The sequence below is a fragment of the Doryrhamphus excisus genome, chromosome 8 (assembly GCF_030265055.1).
Source record: "Doryrhamphus excisus isolate RoL2022-K1 chromosome 8, RoL_Dexc_1.0, whole genome shotgun sequence".
Lineage (NCBI taxonomy): Eukaryota > Metazoa > Chordata > Actinopteri > Syngnathiformes > Syngnathidae > Doryrhamphus > Doryrhamphus excisus.
Window position 1 is genome coordinate 5,383,004 of NC_080473.1, and position 27,013 is coordinate 5,410,016.

Genomic DNA, 27,013 nt, shown 5'->3' on the forward strand with positions numbered 1-27,013 from the left:
CATGACGTACGAGGCACACTTTTGTGTCAGCGTGAGGCGCAGTTGGCTGGCAATTAACTTCCAGCGCTCACGGCGACACTTCATGTGTGGTACATGTTTGACATATTTGAATTTGATGGCAGCGCGTCACAGTCGGGCAGTTGCATCATATACTGTATGTGTACTTGCATGCTATTGTTGATGCAATGCAGGGCGAAGAAGCAAGAAGGCTTGTACACACAAGGAATAGCGCCAGTTCCAATATTTATACTGTAAACTGTACTGTACTGATATCACTGCTTCTTGAATGTAGTTGTCAAAGCAATTTGAATTATGGTGTTTGATTGGATTAAATAACAAATAGCAAAACAAATGTTTAAGAATTTAAAGAAATAAGGAAGAATAAAGTAATAAGTAATAATACTGCATATAGGACCTAATAGTTAGACAGTACATACATTACCATCGACAAAATAATACCAGATCCTTGTCATCCAATCAAACCTCATTTTTGTTATTCCAATCAATTATCTTGACGAATATTGAAAATATTTTTTGGTATTTGATTTTGTCTGTTTTTGGAAGAAAAGAGTCATCTTATATGCGGGTCAGTTTTGGTTATATCTTTCACCCTCGTGCTTTAGAAAGGTAATAATATTGTTCAAAGTGAACAAGAATCTTTGCTTGAGTTTTTGCTTGAAAAAGAAGAATCATCTTATATTCGGGGCAGTCTTATATCTGGGTCAATATGGTAATACATTAGCTTTTACTTTTTTTCAAAATGGTTTTTGAAAAAGAGAAGAACAACTCAGACTCAAGGTCGTCTTATATTTGGTTAATTTTGATCTTAATCTTTTACTCTCACCCTAGAGGGAGGTAATAATGTTGCTCAAAGAGTATAAAAAGTGTAAAAAAAATTTCACTCAATGGGTCTTGAAAAAGAGGGTCTGTCTTATATTGAAGATCGTCACACATTTGGGTCAATATGAATACCTTTCACTTTCGCACTTGATGGAGGCAATAATGTTGCTCAAAGAGTACGAGTGTCTTAAAACATGTTTTTCACACAATTGGTCAGTCTTATATTGAAGGTCGTCTTATATTCATGTCAATATGGTACCCTCTTTTACCCTCACTCTTGGTAGAGTTAATAATGTTTTACAAATGTCTTTGATTTTGTCTTAAACCATATTTTTCCAAAACCGGGTCGCCTTATATTGTCATAGTCGACTTATATTCGGATCATTACGGAAATATATTCAACCAACGCTATGTGGCGGTAATAATGTTCAAAGAGTAAAAGTGTCTGATTTTTCTTTTACAACACATTTTTCCAAAACGGTTTTTGAAAAACGGTCGTTTTATATTTTCAGTGTTCGTCTTATATCCGTACCAATACGGAAATATATTTAACCCTAATGCTTGGTGGAGGTAATCATGTTGTACAAAGAGTACAACAAGTGTCTTTGATTTAGTCGTATTCCTCACTCATTGGGTCTTAAAAATGTCTTATATTCAGGATCAATATGGTAATATCATTCCCATTCATGCTTGGTGGAGGTCAAATGTTGTTGAAAGTGTCTTTGATTTTGTCATATTTTTTTGTCATATTTTTCCAAAGACTGATATTTAAAAGGGTCATCTTATGTTTTCATAGTCGTCTTATATTTGGATCAGTGCAGTAATATAGTATTTCACTCTTTTTCGTCAAGACAAAATAAGTCTTAAATATTACATTCGAGTCCATTCCATAATTAATTTTGAAACTATGCACCCATCTTTTCAAATACACTGTAACACAATTTTAACCATAACTCGCGAGCACAAAGGACAAGTGTAATCTAGCAACCCCATAATTCTGTCCAGCATCCTCCAGGGTCAAATGTGGCTTAACTTGTTGCAGCTACACATGTTTTTTTATTAAGAACGAACCCCGAGCCAAGCAGGTGACGACAGAGTGAGACATCCTCCTCAGCATATAACAGCCAAGTACACTCACATGTCCTGTACACGCAGCTCATGAAAAGAGGCGATGCTCATGCCACGGCTGCTTAGAGACAATGGGTAGCTTTGTGCGCTCCGTAAGAGAGCATCCGCCTTTATTTACCCAACTTAAAGCCATCCAGAGTCAACATTTAGAAACAACTTCCTCTGCGAGAGGAGTTGCTCTGCGCCCACTTAGTGTGTCACATCGCCACTAATTGCCCGAGCTAAGCTGACAGTTGAAGGTGCGCGATGGATGTCTTAGTGGGTGGCTGGGTGGATATTTGGGGAGGGTCAGGGCTCTTAGGCTTAGGGTGACCTGCAGATGAACTTGGACCTGTGAGAAAAAAACAGGTTCTCCAGTTAGGCCCGCCAGAGTCTCTCACTGCAGGGCTCTTTCTGGAAGTGGTTCTTACCTCGCTGCGCAACAATTAGCCTGGAGGGCCTTTCCTGCAGAGACCTGCAGAGTGCACAGCCTTGCAACCTTGTCAGGCGCAGCATTTGTGTTCTCAGAGAAATCGGATAGGGAAATGTTTGCGCTCCTTGCCTGCAAATGACAATGGATGACACTGATACCATAACTGCTTTTTATGTTTGTGAATGAAAACACACCTCTGAAGTTACATTAGGGGGTTCCGTTTGCTATTTTTAGGCTAAATATGGCTCTAAACTTGCATTAAACTTGATGCTTGACATCACTTGAGGCCTCAGCTTGTCATTTGAGCGCTAATATCTGTGAATATCTAAGGATTTACTTTATGTTTTTTTTTTTGCTGAACTTGTTTCAAATTGCTAAACCAGGAAAGTGAGGAAAATTGTCAGAAGAGATGAAAACAAACTTTGCATGATGTAACTGGATTCAAATTTAAATCACTCCAGTGTCACTTTGTGCTTTTGGCTTCTTTTTACACTTGCATGACAATCAATCATTCATTCATTTAATTATTTTCTACAGCTTATCCTCACGAGAGTCATGGGCGTGCTGGAGCCTATCCCAGCTGTCTTGGAGCGAGAGGCGGGGTACACCCTGGAATGGTGGCCAGCCAATCACAGGGCACATAGAGACAAACTAGAAATTTGGAGTCGGCAATTAACCTAGCATGTTTTTTTTAATGTGGGAGAAAACCGGAGTCCCCAAAGAAAACCCACGCATGCACAGGGAGAACATGCAAACTCCACACAGAGATGCCCGAGGGTGGAATCGAACCCAGGTGTCCTAGCTGTGTGGCCTGCACGCTTACCACTCTTCACCATGCTGCCTGCATGACAATCAAAATGCAAAAAAAAAGTAAATTGCCTGAGGGGAATCTACACCAACACTCACCATTACGTTGCATTTTTTTCATAATATCATTAAAGTTAAGCTGTTGTTTTGTTTTTACATTTTACAACAAATTGTACTTATTTTTACACTTACTGTATAATAGCTAAAGTAGCTGTGGGGAATGTTTTGGGCATGGTTTATTTGTTTCAGACATGCTTAACAAGAACATCAGTGTCCATATCATATCATTATTGTAGTTGACTGCGTGTGTTCTGCATCCTTGTGGTGTATTTGAGTGACCGTATGTGTATGTGTGTTATTTGTATTTACTACTGTGCATATTAGAATATTAGGAGCCCACAGTAGACTAGTGTGTCTAAGGGATGTCAACAATCATTCTTCCTTGTTACATTTTTAAACCAAAATGTTCAGCCCAAGCTGCACAGCGGACGAGTGGTGAGCACGCATGCCTCACAGCTAGGAGACCCGAGTTCGATTCCACCCTCGGGTGTCTCTGTGTGGAGTTTGCATGTTCTTTGCATGCACAGGGAGAACATGGCAACTCCACACAGAGATTGCCAAGCGGTGAATCGAACCCAGGTCTTCCCGATTTCCTGACTGTGTGCGCCCAAATAGAGAGCCTCAAATTGATTATCATACCATATGTTGTAGGTAAGCTGCAGAGTGGGAGTGGTTAGCGCGCAGGCCTCACAGCTGGGAGACCCGAGTTCAATTCCACCCTCGGCCATCTCTGTGTGGAGTTTGCAGTTTCTCCCCGTGGCATGCGTGGGTTTTCTCCGGGGACTCCGGTTTCCGGTGGGAATGTTTGTTTGCCTATATGTTCCCTGTAATTGGCTGGCGACCAGTCCTGGGTGTACCCCGCCTCTTGCCTGAAGACAGCTGGGATAGGCTCCAGCAACCATCGTGAGGATAAGCGGTAGAAAATGAATGAATGTTGTAGGTAGTATGAAGGTAAAACATAACCATATAGACTGAAAGACTACAAGAGTATTGAGTCAGCGTTAGTGCCTCTGTTGTTTGAATGCACACTTATAGAGAATAAGAGTGTTTACTTAAGGGGTTAAAGCACAGTGCACATCACTCAATGCTGTTTGCTTTAGAAATCATCCACATCCGGCGTTTGTCACTAAAAATACACTTTAGAGCCTTCCTTGCTTGCTCTGGGTCAGAGTGGGAGCCCCACGAGGGCCACTCCAGGTTGTACAGATGAAGACGATAAATGTCAAAACATGGCAGTGCTAAATGCTTTGTTCACTTCCAGGTGATTTATGGCTTGCAAACCAACACGTCTCTGTCCGCCTACTGACGACTGTAGCTCAATCATTGTCTGGAATGGATTCAGTGGATTTACATTGTTTCCTCATTGTTTCCTCTGGGGAAATAACTGTTTCGGCTTTCATTTGGTTTTAGACTCGTTGGAACGCTTTAAGCATGAAACAATATAACCATAGTGTAAATTATACACTTGAATAAGTGGGCATGCTGGAGCCTATCCCAGCTGTGTTCGGGCGAGAGGCGGGGTACACCCTGGACTGGTGGCCAGCCAATCACAGGGTGTTCATGGTGTTATATTTGTAACTAAATGATTGGTTTCATGTAAAACAACTATTATTTGTAATGCTTACATTGTGGCATAGTTGTTTCCATATTTTGACAAAATAAATATGGCTACATTTGAAATTATGCTTGAAATTAATTCATTCATTTTCTACCGCTTATCCTCACAAGGGTCGCGGGGGTGCTGGAGCCTATCCCAGCTGTCTTCGGGCGAGAGGCGGGGTACACCCTGGACTGGTGGCCAGCCAATCACAGGGCACATATAGACAAACAACCATTCACACTCACATTCATACCTATGGACAATTTGGAGTCGCCAATTAACCTAGCATGTTTTTGGAACGTGGGAGGAAAACCGGAGAACCCGGAGAAAACCCCCAATTATATTTCATTTACTTATAGATAATTAATCAGTAAAAATGATCCAGTTAACACCTCCATTCAGTTAACCACCAAGTGGTCAGGTACCACATTTTTCAAACAAAACTATCAGTGAGTCTTATTATGAATATTGACATTAACAGGTGTGGCTGTAGGCGACCCCTGATGTATATTTTAAATCAACTCCACAGCAGTTGCTCCGTATCTACCTCTGCATGCACTTTAAAATGATAATCAGCTGAAACGCACGTGTTACACTTGTTGTAATGTTTTAATGTGCTCAATTTACCTGGGAAAAGCCCGGAGGTACAGTCTGATGATGCCAGCTCCCAGCATGTGTTGCGGTTATTGTGGCTCAGGAGGTAGAGGACAACCCAGAAGGTTGGAGGTTCACTGTTGTCATGTCCATAGGCAAGACGCTGCAGAGCGAATGAATAACTGAAGCGTTTTGGGTACCTTAAAAAGCGTTATATTAAATCTAATTCATAAGCGTTCTGTCACGTGACCCATCCCAACGCCACCCCCCAAGTTGGGGGCTACAAAGTATGTCCCAGGAAGCTGCACCCAGGCTCAGACCCATGCTTTACAATGCAGTCTTAGCAGTTAGCAGCCAGACATTACAACATTGGTTCTGTTCCTGCTGTGTTCGTGTGGAGTAGTTTCCCATTCCACGTTTCATGCACTCCAAAAACTATTTGGTTTACTTCAAAGATATTAATGCAAAATCAGAATTCTATCCTAAAAAATACCCCCAAAAAAGGTAATCTCTGTCACGTTCAGTTATTGTTGCAGTGTTACCCCCACGGTGCGGAGATGTGATGGCTGATGCAGTCAATAAACTCTTTTATTAAACAAAAACGGCATGACTCACAAATATACAAGAAGGAATATGAGTAGATTCATCATGGAAGGTCGAGGGAAAAGAAATATGCCCAAAAAGATAAAATAATTCCAGGACGCTCACAGGAATGCAGCGGGAAATAAAAACACACGCGATGATCAATAACACGCTAATTGCCAACAGGACGCAGGTTTGCTAGCCCAAGTCAAGATGCAGCATATGGCGTCAAAACAGGAAACAGAAATACAAAATAAGAGCACCAAAACGGAAATGAAGGTGGAAACATAGGATAACCTCCAACCTTTCAATTGGTAAGTGCATTAAAATACATAAACACACACACGTGGTGTAAGACACACACCGGAAAGTTCAACAAACAAGCGTTATTTATTTACAAATCAGAAAAATACTGCATTTGTTCATATGAAACAATAAGCAAATAGAAGTTTACAAGGTGAGGAGGAGAAGCAAAGTCAGTCACAGGCGGTTAAAGGCAAAAAAAAAAAAAAGCCTGCAGGCTGAGAATGTCTGACACTTTAAATGTTGAATCTTTGGCAAGAGGCTGTGATTTATCTCCTCAGAAGAATCTCTTGACAGCTTAAAAGTTGCTAATGGCTTTCCTGTGGCAGAAAAGAGGAGCCATCCTGACACGACAAAGAGAGCGTCTGGAACTACGGGACATATACAAACTATTTATAATCATCCCATTTCAAACAGCAGGTAAAAATACTGTTTTCCACAGAGCTTATCATTTACATATATTTCCACAGTATGATACAGTGTATGGCTTGGCAGGTATGTTGTTGAGAAGAATTCTAATTAAAAAGAAAAAAATTGCTTCCCTCCGAAAACCGACAAGGCACGGCAAACGTTTCTTACATATATATATATATACGGTACATATATATATTTTTGGCAGTGATTTCATGCTACATAGTTACAGCATAGTAGGGCAAACCCGAATATTTTTGGCACAAGCATCATCTGAGGCAAGATTGGTGACATAATAAGTGAATTCTGTAACAATAAATATCGTGTTGTGATACATTAAGGCTCGACTAAGCTACTGCATTTGGAGAAACCGGCTGGTTCTGCAGTTCTACTTTTAAAAGAAAAATGATTCATTCATTCATTCATTCATTTTCTACCGCTTTTCCTCACGAGGGTCGCGGGGGGTGCTGGAGCCTATCCCAGCTGTCTTTGGGCGTAAGGCGGGGTACACCCTGGACTGGTCGCCAGCCAATCACAGGGCACATATAGACAAACAACCATTCACACTCACATTCATACCCATGGACAATTTGGAGTCACCAATTAACCTAGCATGTTTTTGGAATGTGGGAGGAAACCGGAGTACCCGGAAAAAACCCACGCATGCACGGGGAGAACATGCAAACTCCACACAGAGATGCCCAAGGGTGGGATTGAACCCTGGTCTCCTAGCTGTGAGGTCTGCGCGCTAACCTCTAGACCACCGTGCCGCCCAAGAAAAATGATAATTAATTTTTTTTTTTGGAAAGGTGGTTCACTAATGCAATACAGTACCAACCTCCAAAACAGGTAGGGGTTGTTTGTGCAAGCTTCTACTCCTGAACCGCTGCACACAAATGGGTGAAAATTGGTCAGGACATTGACCCCTGCTGTGTTGCCTGTGCTATTACTTTTGTGACATATACGCCACACGGAGGCATGAAAATTTGACCTGCAGAAGTCAGTTGGGCTTGAAATTTATCCCACAGCTCAAAACACCGACTGTAACTTTAACTTTTTTGTCGAAAACATGAAATTCGGTACTCATCTTGAGGGTACTGACATGCACATGTGGGGAAAATATGAGCAAGATTGGTTTGAAAACATGGCCGCCGTCCAACTTGACGTCATTGGACAACATTGTATGTGTATTACATGCATGGGCGACACAAATGGCATCCATTTGTGGTGTGTTGGCCACAGTTGGACCAAGCACAAATGCACAGGAAAGAGCCAGGAAGTACGCTAAAGATTGCATGTCTGTGGGTAACAAATGACCCTAAAGGCTTTTCATTTTAGTGATCCTGAGGCACTATTTGTTTTCAGGTGTTGTGGTATCAGTCTTTGGTTGCGTTGTCGTTGTTGCTTAGCTCTCTGCTTGAGTCTCTGAGGCTACCAGGAGCGGCGTCACTCGCACCTCCGCCACCCTCGCCGCGCTGTCACTCTGCGGGGTTGGATTTGAGGCGGAGCTTAGGTCTTCAGGCTCCAGTTGAGGCGTGGCTTCCGTTTCCGCCGTCACCCTCAGGCGCTCCTCTTCCTCCTGCTTCAGCCGCCGCTCCTCGGCTTCTATTTCCTCGGTGGTGGGGATGGAGTTCTTTTTGGGTCTTCCCTTAGGCTTGGTGGGAGCCTCCTGACCTCCCTTGAGCACCTACACACACACACACACACAACCCTGTTGCTGTCAAAAATGGCTTAGCTAAGATAGTCATTAAGAGAAGACGTATGACTGCTGGCTGCTCTTTTGCACTCATTTATCTTCGGAGTTAAAAGTCGCAGTTGTTGACCCTTCCACCGACTGTTTGCTCACCATCCCTAACGCCTCACGGCTTACTGTCTGTCAACCCCGCCCCTCTTTCGGTCCTTCTTTACCTGCCCGACTTGTTTGGACATGTCATCAACACGGAAATACAGTGGGTGCAACGCAATTTTGGTGCAATAACCCTTTTAACTTTTTCTTTGGCTTTGTCAATATAGTGAAGGGTGTCCGTGATGAAAGCCATCGCTGAAAAGGGAGCAGTGACGTCGAAAGGTGTGATGATAACCCTAGACATAGCAGTAACATAGCGACAACAGTCCTACATGCGTGTGGCTGCTCGGTACATTTACTTTTAAGTACTTTTACTTTTAAAGTATGTCAACTACTATGGGATAGTTATCAATTTTAAAAAGTTTAATATCTTTTGAATGATTAAAATGTTGGTGGCAAATGTTGAGATTGTTTTCTCCGTGTACTCCGGTTTCCTTCCACATTCCAAAAAAAACATGCTAGGTTAATTGGCGACTCCAAATTGTCCATAGGTATGAATGTGAGTGTGAATGGTTGTTTGTCTATATGTGCCCTGTGATTGGCTGGCCACCAGTCCAGGGTGTAACCCGCCTCTCATTGAAAGACAGCTGGGATAGGCTCCAGCATACCCTTAATTGACATTATTTATAAGTACACAGATATTTACCATCTTCTTCCACTTCATGCGTCTGTTTTGGTACCACGTCTTCACTTGGAGCTGCGTGAGGCCGAGCGACTGGGCCAGGTCTAACCTGAAAGACAAGCAGACTTCGGTTAAATGAACATTTGAACATCTTTTTTTCCCAATTCAATGCAAGGTGCAACTGTACCATCTAATGAGATGCATTGATTTTACTATGACACCTAAATGCAGTCTTTGAATCTTGCATCAAAGCCGGCATATTCTAAACTTCCAGTCGAGTGAGACATCTGCACGGACATCGGTAATCCAATCAGTGGCTGCTTGGCAAATAGCGATGTGATGCATCCAGTACATGCGTTTGCTCCATGACGACCAGGGAAACCGGCTGGCATACAATCTGATACCACAGACGATTGGTGCAGAAGAGAAATGGTTATGTGGCATTTCTTAATTTCTACAGGAGTTATGACCGAAGAAGGAAAACCTTACTCAAGAATGCCTGTCATGACGCTCCTTTACTTACTAACGCACTTCCTTTCAGATGTAACAACACAGCAATTGTCTTGTGCCATGGGTGTAACCTAATATCATTGATGGTAGTCATAATGATGATGATGGCAGTGACATTGCATAAAATCATTATAGTGCTTGGCATTTCACAATTTTTAGGATGCATTCTAATTAAGTTAAGATAAATGAACACACAGCATCTCAGGAAAAAATGTGTGACCAAACCAAAGGGAGAATACTAAAGAAATGTGTACAGTTTCTATTGCTGTACTGATTGACAATGCCTCTTCACGTTGCTACTATTATCTAAATAGCTCACAACATCACATTTCCAGTGTCCAAATTACCCAAGGGAGGGCATGTTGGAATTCATAATTCACCCCGTTGCCAGCAGCACTCATGCAGCCCCAAACCGCCAGTGACCTCAACTGTATACAAAACACAATTATCCAGCTCCTCACTAGTGTTGCCAACTATTTAGACAATAATGGACTCATTTTCAACAGGTAGTAAATCTCCACAACTATATCCAAGTTGACTCTCTATTTCATCGCTCTTTGGAAAGATATTCTATGATATTCTCTAAAAAAGAGACGAGTCATCTGACGCCGTGCTTGTTGCCAGAATGATTGACGGCACGCAACAGGTCAAACCGAACGCCCGATCCCAAAGAGAGGCAATGGCGCAGCACACAAAAGAAGAGCTCATGCTTAGTGCAGTTTTAAGCTGCAGTTTTAAAGTACTCCACAGTAAAGAGGAAGTGGAAAAGAATGGAGGAGTGCAGCATGCAGAAGGTTGGGCATTGATGTGCACACACGCAGTTCCAAATGCAAAAATTGGAAATAGTTCATGGCGTTATATTTGTAACTAAATGATTGGTTTCATGTAAAACAACTATTTTTTGTCATGTTTACATTGTGGCATAGTTGTTTCCATATTTTGACAAAATAAATATGGCTACATTTGAAATTATGCTTGAAATTCATTCATTCATTCATTTTCTACACCGGTTATCCCGGTTAGGTCGCGGCCATGCTGGAGCCAATCCCAGCTGTCTTCGGGCGAGAGGCGGGGTACACCCTGGACTGGTGGCCAGCCAATCACAGGGCACATATAGACAAACAACCATTCACACTCACATTCATACCTATGGACAATTTGGAGTCGTCAATTAACCTAGCATGTTTTGGAATGTGGGAGGAAACTGCAGTACCTGGAGAAAACCCATACATGCACGGGGAGAACATGAAAAATCCACATAGAGATGGCCGAGGGTGGAATTGAACTCGTGGCTTGAAATGTATCACAAAAAGGTGATTTTCTCACTTTTCTTGTCAGGAACTGATATTTTGCTGAAACTTACCTGTGTTCTACTGCTTACTAAAGAATGGCAAAAGGTTAAAAGAAGCTTTTTGTTTTTCCCTCATGAAAGATGAAAGTCTAATCTTTTAATGTGCTTTCAAAGATCAGTCAAAATTCTCTAAAACGGCCAGTACTGGAGGGGAAGAAATATGTTATTTTGCCCTAAAAATAATGTATTGTTTCCCATGTATAAACACACATCCCACTAAATTCAGGTTTAAGTCAAAATGATGTAAAAATAGTTACTTTGGGACCTAGTTTGGCCAGGGGCGGCCCTGGGTGGGTATGACATGGTAACAAAAAAAACCCTTTTAAATATTCTTGATGTGCGGAGCATCGTCAGACTGACAAAGACGTTCTTGTCAAGACCACATTTTGCGGTCCAGCCATGCGTACACAGACACTGGCTTTGATCACTGAGCTGTTGTGTGATTTAAAAATGAGACGGTGTGACTTTTCCAACACCTCTAGGCAAATTTAAATGAAATATTCAATAAGAAAATGAGGGGATTTTCCCCATCACACACACATTTCAACATAATGAGCATGAAGTGAGATAGAAACCGTGACTTAAGTGGCATCACATTATTGTATGAAACCGCGTTCGATGCTCCCTGCTTTGCCGTAACACACTTGCTTGACTTGGCCGCTGTCCTCCGCTTTCATGAGTGTGTGTGTTTCTTTCCTCTCTCACTCTCTGTTTATTTTAGCGCTAAAGAGCTCGGGGGTTAAAGCATTACTCGTCTGAACTAGAACGCTGAGGTCATACGCTAGGCTGCTTGGCCAAAAATCCACATTACATGAGACGCTCCCCACGGGACAAATAAAAAAAATTACGACGTTAGCTTTAACCACGGCTTGATATTACATTTGTGGCTTTGTGAAGTGTGTGTGTGTGTGTTTGTGTGTGCGTGCGCATGCATTGCACTTTGAAAATGTACTCTATGTGAGGTATGCAGGTTTATCAAAGCGTCACGCTTGACTTGATGCTCGTATAGCATGCCTAGTTTTGATTGACACTGTCAGAGATGTTGCCATTTTTAGCGTATTTAGCAAAGTAGCATTAAACGCCACGTGCCTCACTGTGAGGCAACTCCAACCTGGCTAACAGCATAGACCGCCACCAAGGCCGAACTGTTGACAAAACTTGTGGAGCGTGCTATTTGTGTTTGTGGGGGGGGACGATAAAAGCAGAATAATTTCCTGTGTCTGCAGATTTCATCCGGATTCTCACCACCATCCCTCCACACAATGTTTACTTTTTTTTTTCCATAATCCTTTGATCGGTCCATCACCGTAAAAGCTACAATTAACTTTTATTCAATGCACCAAGCATGAATGAAGCAAACATTTTACAGCTGTGGCTGTAGGCAACCTCCTGTTTTTTTTAAACTTCATAAGATAGTCGTAGCCGCAATTAATGTATCTTAAACAGGTTTATCTACCTGTACATGTTCTGTTGCTGCTGTGTTTTTCCTGTGTCTGCAACTTTTATCCAGATCCTCACCACCATCCCTGCATTGATTAATAAGTCAGCCTATTATCGCCGCAACAACAGGCTTTTATTGCAGGTTGGAATTATCTCAAAAGAAGCACTATAATCCCCCAACACGAGTTACTGTTACGGCCCGTAGCCCACGCCAAGCTAAAGCTCAACTTTCAACCCCCATGTCACTTCCTGTCTACCCCCCAGTCAGCTCCACCAGTACCAGAATTTGGAATTTAAACGGCATATTTTCTTGTGGTGTGTTTTCCTGTTATGTCTACTGTATTGACTAATACCAGTGTATAGGTGACTATGGGGATGCTATTTTATGTATAGAGGGCTCTAATAATGAGCAATATACATATTAAGAAAATATTCCAGTTATCAATAACTCCTATATATAATATAGGAACAATAAATACTACACGGGAAATTCACTTATCATGGTCAGATGTTAAAACCAATTAACAGTGATGAATGAGGGATTGCTAGATTATTGTATTGCTGTATTATTAGAAAATCTCGGCAGGCTGGATATGCCTACACTGCCGTGGCGTCATCATAGGAATGACTGGAATGCAAATGAACCCTCAGTACAGCATAAGGAACTTGTTTACAACATCCAAGTCGCTGCCGACACGACACTCAAATTCATTTGCACTTGTGTTTATGGTGGGTGCTGCTGTTTTGGTTAGCAACAGAATCTCAACTCCTGATGTCCATTAATGGGAATGTCAACACGCCAAAATCTTGTGCTTTCATAGCCACATGTACGAACCCAAAGCACCTCGGAGGCACTTTTCTAAAGTCGATTCTCATGAAGGACACCAACCTGTCCGGCGTGGAGAGGTACTTCTGCTTCTGGAACTTCTTCTCCAGGCCCATCAGCTGCAGCTCGGTGAAGATAGTACGGCTGCGACGGGCCTTCTTCAAGCGCGGGGTGCTGCGCTCAGTCTCCGACTCGCTGCTGATGCTGAGCGGCGTCTGGCTGCAGGGCGACGCCTCGGGGACTCGGCCGTGCTGCGGCGACAGTAGGGGCAGATGTGGCGGGACCCCGCCCGGGGACGGGGGCTGCGGGAGGTGGGCCGGGTGGTTGGGAGGCTGTCGTGTGATGACGGACAGGAGCGGGTAGGCACGCAGTGATGAGGGGCCTGAGAGGACAAACAGTCACATACAGTCATGTGGTACAACGGCTCCTATCATGCACTCAATGAATAAAAGTGCAGTTATCGATCGAGTGTAATTGCCCAATTATGAATTGTCTGTGAAAAGTGTTTTGCTCCTGACCTCCCTCTTGTAAAGGGCAGGGACCCTGATGACGCAGGCTTGTTTTACACCGCTTACTCTCGACCCTTCGGATGAATGATTATTTTCTACACACACACACATTGAATCAGCTCCAATAAAACCTCAACAACCAAGTCAAACACAACTTATTTGCTCTCTCTTTAAATTGCACACACACACACACAGTTTGACTTGCCCTCTATGTAAGCGCACAGGAGCAGCAAGACGCCAGAATCAATAAAAAGTAACACTTGTCTGGAGCCGCTCGGGAAGAAGAGGAGGGGGCCGGAGGTTGAGGGTTGGCTGAATGGATGTGGCAGGTCAATCAAAGTCAACGTCATAAAAAAAAAAACCTCAGAGAAACATCAAATAAAAGTCACCCTGCGAGTCACAGACTGTTGAACGCAGCATTGAGAGAAACTTGAATACCACCAGAATAAAGTTAGAATTATGGCAATAAAGTTGGTGATTATGAGACAATATTCAATATTCAGCTGTCCTATCAACTGATGCATGGACTGTTTACAATGAGTTGTATTCACATCGACTAAGCACTTTTTTTTTCTATTCCCCTTTTACAACAATGGTTCTCTTGCTGCGATGTTGTACAATATACTTGTTAATAAATGGTCATGCGGTCACACTCACTTTTTCATGCACTCTAAATTATGATGGTAATAAGTAATTGTTTGATTTTATTTGAACATGCAGGTCACACAATCAATTCACATATTCCATATGTATAAAAAAGGAGTAGGAAGAAGCAAAGCTTATTAAATCCTACTCCTAATCTGTTACTGTTATGTCTGAATGTCTGAATTATGACATTAAAGTTATGATTATGCAAATAGAAAAATTCTGTCAGAAGGTCTAAAGTTACATTATTATAATTTTGCAATAATAATAATTAAATATTACAAGGAAATTTGTAAGCAAAATATTTATTTTATTGTGATACAAATGTGTGATTTTATGAGATTTTACGTATAATAATATTGCAATCAAAAGTTACCATTTTACAAAAATATTATTTTCCATTTTAATAGAACGTGGTTGTAATTTTATGAGAAAAAGCAGCCATTATATGAGAATCAAGTCGTACTCTTACAACAATAACATTGCAATAACAAAAGGGGGAAAAAAATCATGAAAATTAAGTCAATTTGAGGAGAAAAAGCCATTTTATGAAAATGAAGTCATAATATTACCAAAAAAAGGTTATGATGAAGTAGTCATTTTACCATGCAAAAAATATATTTGAAAATATTTTTTTTTAAAAATCTGAAACAAGAATAAGGTCATAGTAGTACAAAAAAAGGTTGAACAATAAAAAAATAATAATTAGATGGGAATCAAGTCATAATATATTTAGAACAAGTACAAAAAAGTTATTGCAAGAAAAAGTTTTTTTTTTTTCAAACGTGTTTGCATTCGCTTGAGAAAAGCAGTGATTTTACGAGAACAAAACTGCATTTTCTACGAGGAAAAAGCATGAATGGGTCTGGTCGATGTAGCGAGGTGCGGTGATGGAGTGCACCCATTGAAGTGTGCAGTATATAATCCGCTCGTTATTAGATGGAAGGTGTCAGAGAGCTCATACATGACAGAGCCTGCGGCTGATGATGACATCATGTTAAAGTGTTGAGGTCATTACTAATCCTCAAACATCAAGTTTGCAACAGGCCTCGACAAGATCTCTTTTTATTCCCCTTATCTTCTGCACAACTGCTTGTTACATTTTATCACAATGTGTTGCACAGTATAAATCACTCATGCTGGCAACTTTTGGAAGAGCCTGATCTGTAAACATACACAATAGGGCGGATAGACCAAAAGAAGAATGCCAACAAGAAGAGACTGTGGTGACTTTCCACGGACAGGAAGGCCGTCTCTCACGAGCTCACATCTGACACTCTGTTGACAAGCACCGGGTCCTGTCAATAGGCTACAAATAAACTGTTTAAAGAGCTGCAAAGAGCACAACGTCGCCTCGTGCAACAGATACTCTTGATAATCAAGGTCGCTATGTAGGAAATGCTTACGCTAACAATTACGCCTAAGAATAGATCAAGACGTTGAAATTCTTTTTAGTTGATGACCAACACTATCATCAACATTTCATCTACTGGACACGTACGTGTTTAGTGTTGTGTCCGGACAAGAATTTAATCGGAAATGCTCCCCCCCAAAAAGTACAGAAGCATACACCTCGTATTTAAAACGGTCAGCTTTTCCCCTCACAGAAATATTTTTAATTCATACATTTTCAATTTTATTTGGAAAACAAAGAAAAGTCATATTCACTTTTGCTATTTCAATGTTTTTTTTTTCATTTTATTTTTAGATGTTACAAAAAGGATGTGGCACCAAATTGAGTGTTTTAAAATGTTTTAGTATTTTTTTTTACATTTTATATTAAACAAAAAAATTATTGTCACTTTTGTTCTATCTAGTAATAATGTATGTTTATATATATATATATATTTGTGTTCCAAATAAAATAAAGAACATCCAAGACAATTAACAATAATCAAATTCTATACATAAAGTGTATCCTGCCAATCACCCAAAGTCAGCTGGGATAGGCTCCAGCATACCATGTGACCATAAGTGGCATAGAGAGATATACAGTATAAATATACTCTATATCAATACATTTTTTTGTCATTGATTTTCCATTTTTTTAACCCCAGTAGTAGTTTTAGTACACTCAGTTCTTTTTTTTTGTCCCAAACAAATCACTTTTTAAAAATATTACATTGTTTATTACATTTTGTCTTGAATTTTTTTGCAACTGTGTGACAAAATACATTCATACTTTTAGTCTGTTTACATTTTTTTTTTGCTCAGGCTGAAATGTTGAAGCAATAATGGGAAGCAAAATGAAAACAAAATATAAACAGTGGTGGTGGAATGGACCTAAAATGTAAATATGACGACAAGTCACGTAGCTGAGTGAATGAATGTTTTAAGAAACAAACAGCAAAGAGCGGCGTTGCTAAATAACGTTGACTCATCGTGTCTAAGCTGAATGAGTAAGGTTAGGTTGTTGAACTTCATCTTAACTGAAAAGTGTGTGTGTGTGTGTGTGCATACTTCCCTGCTTGTGTTGACACGGGTGTAATCAAGCCTAACAAGGACGCATTATGCTTAATGGGAGGCTTTATTGTCTGACACAGATTTAGGCTTTAAGACGGGATGAAAACTCGTTTCACTTTGAGCCTGCACCAAAACGAGTACACACACACTCCCCGTTTTTTCACCACGCTGTCAGGTGAGATTAAGGCCACGGTGGATGTTGACCATGCTCACTGAACGTAAATAAAACAGTGCAAGCTGCCATTATGTTGTTTAGTGGCGGGGGTTAACATCAGAGGCAAACAGGGAGACTACTTTCATTCACTCAGTAAAGATAAATAATCAATATCATATTTGACATTTATGTGCTTTAGCGGCCTCTGCTGGTGGCTGAATGTCATTGCAGCCCCTCAAGCTCCCTTCTGCTATATCAAGCACCAAAGTCAATAGATGTTCTAGGGGGAATATAGTGTGTCTCACACCCCTGCAGATCCAAATATGTGGGCACCGAGGCGGCCTGGAGCGGGTTACTCTAGCCATCGGAACCCTCCATCATATCAGAGGGATGGGGGGCCTCCTATTTTTGACCAGCACTGCTGCTGCCTGCCTGCAAAACCTGCAGTGTCATTATCGAATTGCAGTAGTTATTATTGCAGACTTCAACCAATTAGTTTTTAATGGGTATTGCAGTGGAATCACTATAGTATTTAAGGTATTTAATAGTATGATTCTGCACTTTTTTTTTTTACACAACACAATCGTGAGTTGTTGGTTTTTATTGTGGCCCTTTATAAATAATATTTACATTGGACAATATATTTTTTACAAAGCTCCAAGCCGTGGTGGCTCCTTGATGTGACTTTCCCTTGGAATTAATAAAGTATCACTCTATCTTTATGTTTTATTGTTAGGCATAAACCCTTTTTAAAACAAGCTACAGGTCGCAAATGGCCCCTAAGCCGGACTTTGCACGTCCCTATTTGAATTTAATATGAGTTTTTATGTTTCATGGTTGGAGATAAGCCCTTTTTAAAACAAGCTACAAGTCACAAAGACCATTTGTTATGTTTAATGTTTTTTTTTAATATTATTATTATAATAAGATGCTGGGGGTCAATAAATTTGTGTATGGATATTTTATGGTTGGGGATAAGCGCCTTTTCAAATCACAGCTATGTTGCCAGTCTCATAAGCTACATAAACACCAGCAAAATGCTCTGATTAGTTGTTTTTATTTTTATTTATTCTTACAAAAGGTGCCGCGAGCCAATAAAAACAAGATACAGCAAACAAATTGTCTCTGAGCTGGATTTAGGACACCCCCCGACATGCTGATGTTTTACAGTAAGGCCATAAAAAGTTGTTATGGCATTTGTTATGTGTTTAACTTTATTACTGGATGCAAAACCCCAACATGTGGTCCGGTAATGGCCCCTGAGCCAGTCTTTGGACACCTGTAAACTGCAGCTTGACTAATAAGTTACATAAACACTGGCAAAACGTCGTTTATCATCAGAAGGAACCCTCAAGGAAGTCTGCCCTGTCAGTTGTGTTCAACACTAAATACTTAGCTGCAGTGATTTACAACATCCTACGCGAGTCAGCGGGGAGCAGAAATGTCGTACATTTGAAATAAATACACATTTCACTTGCAAAGTGTCCCACATGCACGGTAGGTTTGCATGGGAACATTAGACTGCATTAGATAATTCAGACAAAAAGTACTCTAAAACGGATGAATCAGGTGGGGCTGGGGGTGGGGGCGAGGGTGGCGGTGTTTCTTACCCGAACAAGAGTGCAGAGGCTTCGGCCGCACGATGAGAGACGGACACACGGAGTAAAGGGAAAACTTCTCAAAGTAATCACAAGCCTCCTTGGAGAGAATCTCGTCAATCATGAAGGTCTTGTAGCGCCGTCTCGCAACCTTCAGCTGGCCCGGGGAGGAGAGCCTCACCTCGGCTTGGCAGTGCATGGCGGCTCCCTCTGTGGCGTTGGTGGTGATGGTGGTGGAGGATGAAGCGTCGGCACAAGGCAGCGCACCTTGCAAGAGAGAACTAATGAAGAGATTAGCACACTACGCTGTCATGGTGTTGAAAATGTTCTAATGCGCGGTGTTGTTGAGAAGAAGAGTGAATGAGACGTGCACTCACTCACAGCCGCTTCTATATAAACCGACATCTCTCTCTCCTCCATTTGTACACGCCCCCCCGCCCTGATGCATATTGCCATTCCTTTATTAAATCATAGCCAATGTCTATTTATTGCTCCCTATTTGTGTACAATAAAAATAATCTAAAATCATGATCATTTATGATGAATTTTGTATAATTTGTGGTATTTGTTCTGGAGTTATGTATTGCAATAATTGAATCAGAGGTTCAGCTACACACAGTCTTTAATACAAGAGAATAATAATAATGCTTTAATGAAGTCAGAGAAGTAGATTTTTATATTTTCAATTTTATTTCTGGTGATTTGACCCTATAGCTGGAACAGGTTATTGATGTTAAAAATATGACAAAAATAAAAGTATTAATAGGTCAAACAGCATATTTTTTAAAAATTAATATGTTCATGCATGCTGGGATTTTATCAGTCCAAGTGTATTTTTTCTAATCATAATAGATTATCAAGGTTCTATTAATTAATTTAAACTAATGGGGTTATGAACGTATCATAATTGTTTGGATTGTTCATTTTGCAGTTTTTACATTTTTATGTTTAAGTTATTTTTAAGTATTGTATAAATTGTACATGTACAATTTATTTATTTTGAATTGTATTGATCTGAATATCTGATATACAGTGCCTCATTTTAGCAGTTTACATTGTAAGGGTTTCCGTCAAATCAATTTTAAAAGGATATTTTTCCTCAGTCTCTTATTAAAATACTTTTATCTTGACAAAGGTTTTTTTTCCCCCTACATATCTGTGGTATTACAGTCTTAACATTTTCTGATTATTTAAATAGCATTGTTAACCAAAATGAAGGGTCGGGACAAAAAATGCTATGTAAATGTCATGTATTGTAATATATAGTGAGTGGACACTCCATTGGTCAAGCTAATGATATCCACTGCAAATTACAACAAACATTAAATCTATGTACTGTAACTGATTGTTTAAGCCTTACATTGTGAATTACTTTAACGGCATGTGAAATGGTGTCATGAGAGGTGTCATGAAATTTTGGGTGTGTGCATGCAGTGCGGGGTGGGGTGGTGGGGGTATTCGGGTCATTGGGGGTAGGGTTGAGGGTGTGCGTGGAAGTGGATCCAGCAGCTACCGAGTGAGCAGGCTGTCTAATCTGGCTGCTCCAGAGCAGGAGACGCCAGGCAGATCAAGCAATTAAGAGTAATGCCACCACATGCACAAGAAGAGAACCTTCCTGCTGACACCCTGCAGAGGATAGAATTGATCAAGAACTGGCTCAAGCTTGTGTGCACTTCTGAAAGCATACAGGAATATCACAAAAAAAAACACAAATTCTCATAATGCATAAACACTGATGTAGTTCTGAAAGTACCAGATACCCACCGCTAATGCAGCTTTAATTGTTCCAATTGGTGCTTTTAATCACTTCCGGAAGGCTACAGATTATGACCCCATAGAGTTGGACATTAAGGGATTGGATCATCACTTTGTTGTAAGTGATCCCTCACAAAGACACCTGGGCAGGGATGCTGAGGGAATGGGGGCAACATGAGATGCTGTGTGGATCAAAGTCATTCCTATTCTGGGACTCCTCCCAGAATAGGAAGATGGTGCAGCGGTGGGGGGGGGCTTAACTGCATCCATGTTTGGGTAACAAGAAACACCTTCGCATAATTGCATCGCGTCAAAGTGAAAAGAGTGGGTGACAAATCCACGTCAAGCCCTGAAAACATCCTAAATAGAAAGGTCACATGTAGGAGCTGATCATGTGGCGGGGATATTATATTACCGTGGTAATTGGGCTTCATTGAAAGGATATGCGTGGCGCCACCTGTAGATTACTTCCTAACCCGCGGCACAAGCGTATTAGTTACACAGCGGGCCATTTATAGGTGCACACGAGGACATGTGTCGCACGCTTCCCGGACTGCTGTACAATGGTGTGACGTTTGGTTTGCGCTGTGATGAAAGAGGATGCAAGTGTTAAAGCAAGAGATCATTTATGTTCATGATGATCAGTTAAAACATTCCCAGTTGGCCATACAAAAATCAAGATTTTTTTTTTTTTAAAAAGAGGAACGTTTGTGGGAAAAAAAGTGGTGCTGGTAGATTTTTTTTTTGCTAATTACCTGAACATTGTATAGCTGCTCTGAGCACCGTTTACATATTTCATATTATATAATATAAAAGCAGACAAAAAGGTTCAAGCCATGTCTTTTTTTCTGTTCTTGGCTTGCTTAAGTACAAATTTAAAAACAATGTAAATACAAACTTTAAAAAAAATTAAGACACTAAATCTTAGGTGAGGTGGAAAGCGACCTGAGAGTATGCTATAAAATGCCCACACAATGATGAGTCTTTTAAAGATGCTTTTCCCAGCATCAGTACCGTCTCCACCTACTATCTTGGTAACCACGGTTACCGTCCCTGTCATCGTGATGCCTGCCGCCACCGTGACGGTTGCCGCTCCTCCAGGCATTCTGCTGCTGGTAGTTGCTCCTGTGCTGCTGATGGTGGTGGCCCATGTCATCCGGGTAGCGCTGGTTTCCTCTGCAGCCGTCTGCTTGGGACGAGAAGTTCCGGTAAGAGTTGCCGTCCTGCTGCCTGAAGTTGCCGCCGCACCCTGCGGACGGATGCCTCTGCTTGGAGAAGTCGTCATCCATCATGCTGTTCATCTTGGAATTGAAATAAGACATTTTTGTTGTGTTGTAATAATGTTTCATGCATATTTAAAATGGTTTCCTGCAATGCAAAATTGACTTTACCGGTGTAAAATTATCGTGCGTCTGCGCCTGTTTATGTTTACAAAGTGTGACATTAATCAATCATCGCGCTCACTTGTGTGCTCAACTTAAGAGGCGCTCAAATTTTCTCCTGAATTTGCGACTTTCTGCGACTACCTCAATAGGAAAAACCTCTTTTCTCATGGACGCCTCTGACTCTCCCCTGGCGAGATGAGTGAGCCTGTCCCGTGTATCAGCCCCATCACTACCACAGAACTAGAAAGACGCAGAAAGCTTACACCCGGACACAACACACAGAGCGCGGTGTCGCCGCCGCGCAGTGCTTCGGTGCACACACCGCCATCTTGTGTGGCATAACTTGGCAGCTCAGCGTGCGCAGTGTATAGGCATATATAAGTAGCCCTGTGAAACCGAGTTTGCCTATATTCTGCTAAATTGGTTCTCAATTAAGTGCTGATGATACTCATTCATGTTTATATTGTCCCATCACTTCTCTTGACAATTTTTAAACATCTCCTTTTTTATACTGGAGATGAAATAATTATGCCTTTCAAATGAAAGACTGCCCAACCCCCCGCCGGAAAGTTTCAGCGGCAGTGCTACACAAGATGGCGGACTCGCGGCGACATAAACGTACGGCTCATGGGTTTTCTACGTAATATAGTTCTGTGATCACTACACGGTGGGCAGCATTTTTGGTGCCGCGGTGGCTTCACTACACATCTTCAATTGAAGCCAACTGTGAGTCAGCTGCAGACAAGGGGAGCTGTAAGTTTGGATTATTTTGTTTTTCTTCAGCAAAATAGCTAACCTAGCATGATATTGCTGTTAAAACGTGTGCACTGAATGTAGCCTGACATACCTGTGCTAGAGTTACTCCTGTCCAACCCCTTAATGTTTAGTCAATGGATGTGATACTGTGTATGGCATCTACATGTACTACTAGTGCAAAGTAACAGCGTACATGTAAAAAGTGGATAAAGATCACAATACTGCTTGGTGGAGAGACCCAATCTGTCAGAGACAGGTGTGGGCAAACGCAAGGTGTCACTACAGCAGTAATGTGGTTCTGTGGCGTGACATGCATGGCATATATACATAAATGGAGCGTTGTTGCCAGTTTTGGGAGGTTTTGTCCGAAGGCATAGGCGGAATAGGTGCTTCCCATTACATGCATTCTTTGCCCACTTTTTTCCTTTTAACTGTTTTTATATATTCACAATACACAGAAAAGAGAAAGAGATACATATTCATGTCTCACATAAGGATTGCAGTTGATGGGCAAAAATCCCCCAAATCCTTTATACCTACAGACACACAAAACGGTGTATTCCTTCCAACACACTATTGTATAACCTCTGGCACTTCAAATTGTTTAAAAATAATATAATATCAGACAAAAGGGTTACCATGGAATGCTTCTGCATGTTGTCAGAGGACGAAAATGACCTTTGCATTAAGGCTGGAGGAGTGTATGGAGGAGAGGTGAACTGGGGTGGCATCCTGGAAGAGGAAAAACAGCCATATCTAGCACAAGAAAGATGATATTAATAAACAAGCTGTGGTGAATGAATGATCTCACCTCAGGCCGTGAGGATTAGGGATAGTCGTCTGATTTAAGTTCCCGGCACTCTTGCTATGGCTGCTACCTGAGATGAGGAAAAAATAAATCAAACACAGACTTGCATTAATAACCATGACAATACTAGTTTTATTCCTGTATTTCTTCAAATACATGCCGTGCCTGTTTGAAAGTGACCACTTCAAAAATATTCAATACCAATTGTACACTGGGAAAATAAAAATAACTGCTAACTATTCAGAGTGTCACAAGACAATATTTGAGGAAAAACAGAAGCACCAATTCACAGTTTTTCCACTTTCAATCCAACCCAGGTACCTGAAGTTGGATATCTGGCGATAGGGGTACAATTCCCATACCAGACCTCAGTCTGCTTTAATATACAAACACGCCAAAACATCAGGAAATGTACCTACAAGAATATCAGCAAACATAGCTGCACATATAAGCCTGACCTGTTCACAGCTTTACGGTCAGAATAAAAAATATCTTCTGTATAGCAACCCAGGCGTTTTGTGTACAGTGCTGGGTGAAAGTGTAACAGCTATAAAGTCATACAATTATGTATAAAAAGGTTCATTTATCCTGTACTTTCAACGTTAAACTGTAGTCTCTAGTGACCTAGTGTCATTGTGATGCGTTCAAAGCACAGCTGAGAAATAGTTCCGTTCCTTCATCAGCCTCTTAATAAGTCTCACCTGTCAAGTAGATAGCGTTCCTAATAAATGTACACTATTACAACTTTTCAACAAAATTTGAGAGAACAGTTGTATACTTAGCAAAAGTGCACTTAGCAAGTGTGTTTAGTGGGTCAATTTAGCTAAATTAAAGTATCAAATTCAAATATTAACAGCTGGTTTGGATGTCTTACCCGATTGGAACTGCACATGTATTGATCTCCCGAACAAAGACGTCCCGTCGAGCAGCTGCATGGCATAAGGAACCGATACTTCGTGTTTGTACACGGCAAAACCGAAAGTCCTCTGTTTGCCATCCACATCTTTGGGGATTTTTGTTTTGATCAAGGGTCCTGCCTGCTGAGAGAATCTGATTAAAGATTGACGACTGCTAATTGCTTGTTAGCATTGTACAAATAGAATACACGTTGCCACTGAGCCTCACAGTCTAACGTAAAAAATGTTACTGTTTGGGAGCGATTATTATAGCTTTAGATACACTCCCATAATACGTGCGGCTAGCACTTGCTACTGCCGTAATATGCTAGCTTGAGAGATAACGTCACCTGCAAGAACAGTTCGAATAAAAGCTCCTCTGTCACTCTTGCATCCAAGTTCCGAATAAAAAGCGTTCGATCAACTTCCTCTTTGTTCCCCATTATATTATTTTGTCACGTCCAGCCTCTCTCTTCCTTGGCGATGCTAACACTAGCTTTCCAGAGACTCTGATAAAAACCAAAGCTAGGCCCGTGACGTCATGGCTAAATGTCGTATTGCTTCAATAGAAACGAAACAAGAGAGCGGGTCTGTGTTGCTTTACGGGAGCTTCCGTTTTGTCATACCGCCACCCAGTGTTTCGGAGTAGAAACTGTTTTATTGGGAAAACACGGCACACTCAAGACACTTCACTATTTATGGAAAATTCTGTAAAAATGAACATTTTTGAAACAGCTGTTAAATTCCAAGAGGGGAGGATACATATTTTACATTATAGAGTAATTATTTATTCATTATTACATTTGACGCAGAAGGAGCAAGAGCTATAAGCATTGTACAATACAATCCAATATTATACAGAAATAAATGCAATATTTAATATATAATGGTATTACATCATGAATAATAATAGCACAAGCAACACACAGTGTGGATGTTTTGCCAAATTTTCACTTTTTGTACAGCCATTCAAGAGTAGAAGCATTACAAAAAAAATGCAGTCTGCATATTAGTTAAATCTACTCATGTATTAACTACTTTAAAAACATTTAGCAAGCCCACTATTCCTTTTCCTCCTCCTTATCATTTTTCATTTCCAATTACTGAGATGGCCTGGCTGGGGCTCACTGACAAGGCCCCCCCTTTAAACACGGTGGCTGATTTTTGTCAGGCTCAAGTGCCTGGAACCAAGTGCTCCCGGTGTTTATGACGTGGCTTACAGCGGGGGTCAGCTAAGCGGCATGAGAGGCTTAGCTTCTTCCACCATAATTAGATGGGCTTTGGTGTCTTCGCTCCATATTCTTTTAATCCTTTCAAACTGTAATGATTTTTCCCATTCTTCATGCCTGGAGGACTGCAGCGATTTGGACGTGATGAAGCTCGAGTAAGAAAGATATGGGTTGCATATTGCAAATATTTGATCATTTTAAGCTTAACCGATGAATTATCCCACTAAATTGCAATAAAAAGCATCTTAAAGGTTTTTTTTTCCTGTAAAACTACGGTGCTGACAAAGTGTTTCAACTGTGGTACATGGATGCAATGCAGTCTGTTGTAAAACCCACAGGCAGCATATGGTGAGGAAGTGCTTCAATTTGTTGGTGGTCTCAGCAGCCTAATCCTAATTTGTGGGACATGATTAATTTTCAAAATATATGATGATAACGTGATATAAATGATAACATTCAGGGTGGAAAACTAGACAGGATTTCTTGTTTGGAGAACCGGAAGCCAATCAGACTGTGAACTATGGCATAGCGACAATGAATGATAATACAGTAATTATTGGAAGCACACATTAAGTTGCTTTAAGCACACCTTGCAATGCAACCTACCTTGGTGGTCACAGTGACTTTTGGCATTTTTTTCTCATCAGAGTTGACCAGCTGCTTGCTTTTTGTTGATGTCCAAGCAGAAGATTTGAGCAATTTTACTAAAGATTTGTCAGATCGACCTGATTGTCTGCAGCCTCTTCACCGAGCGTTTCTATTGACGCTCAATGCTTTTGGCTGAGCTACAACTTTTCAAGCACCGGCGATCGTCTGCTTCAAAACATACACGACCGCTCAAAAGTTTGGGATCATTTGCAAATGTCTTTGTTTTCCAAAGAAAAAACGATTTTCATGCATTTCACGAACATTTTTATCCATTTCACAACCAATTAAAATAATTTTTCAAAGAAGGATGTACATTTTTGCATAGAGGCCTACTATCAACAACTGTCAGTCCTCTGCATCAATCTCCTGGTATGGCTGCTAATCCAAGTTCATCATTTTTTATAAGGCTAATAAATGATTAGAAAAGCCATCTAAAAGTCTAAAATAAAACTAAAATCTCTTACCATGCTGTTAACTACTCCCTTCAGAGAGCAGCACAAACTGGGTCTAACAAGGACAGAAAAACGCTGCACAACTGTGCAAGAGAGTGTGTAGTTTAAGACAAAGATGCCTCACAGCTGCACTAAATAGTAGCCATCAAACACCAGTGTCAGTATCAACAGTGAAGCGGCGACTTCAGGATGCTGGACTTCATAGCAGGACTGCCAAGAAAAAGCCATATCTCAGACTGGACAAAAACATTTCCGGTAGTGTACCTCATACATTAATGAGATTCGTGTTAGAAATTTAGCGGCATGGGCAGCATATATTTAGCAAGTAAAGGTGCACATTTACGTGTATATTGCATCATGCATTTATTCAGTAATTAAATATA

At 40.9% G+C, this 27,013-nt stretch overlaps 2 protein-coding genes across 2 annotated transcripts; both read right to left on the reverse strand.

The window, feature by feature from the left end:
- Nucleotides 1–1,641: 1,641 nt before the first annotated feature.
- Nucleotides 1,642–20,901, reverse strand: barx2 (BARX homeobox 2). Its single transcript, XM_058080683.1, has 7 exons — nt 18,714–20,901; nt 13,396–13,714; nt 9,230–9,314; nt 6,057–8,424; nt 5,475–5,604; nt 2,379–2,509; nt 1,642–2,299 (listed from the first exon to the last, which is right to left on the reverse strand). The coding sequence occupies exons 1-4, from the start codon at nt 18,898–18,900 to the stop codon at nt 8,143–8,145; spliced, it is 873 nt and encodes a 290-aa protein (XP_057936666.1). The 5' UTR covers nt 18,901–20,901; the 3' UTR covers nt 1,642–2,299; nt 2,379–2,509; nt 5,475–5,604; nt 6,057–8,142.
- A 164-nt stretch (nt 20,902–21,065) lies between these two features.
- rbm7 (RNA binding motif protein 7) lies at nt 21,066–24,860 on the reverse strand. Its single transcript, XM_058080684.1, has 5 exons — nt 24,652–24,860; nt 24,280–24,442; nt 23,409–23,475; nt 23,236–23,329; nt 21,066–21,757 (listed from the first exon to the last, which is right to left on the reverse strand). Exons 1-5 carry the CDS (start codon nt 24,742–24,744, stop codon nt 21,464–21,466), a joined length of 711 nt encoding a protein of 236 aa, XP_057936667.1. The 5' UTR covers nt 24,745–24,860; the 3' UTR covers nt 21,066–21,463.
- Nucleotides 24,861–27,013: the final 2,153 nt, after the last annotated feature.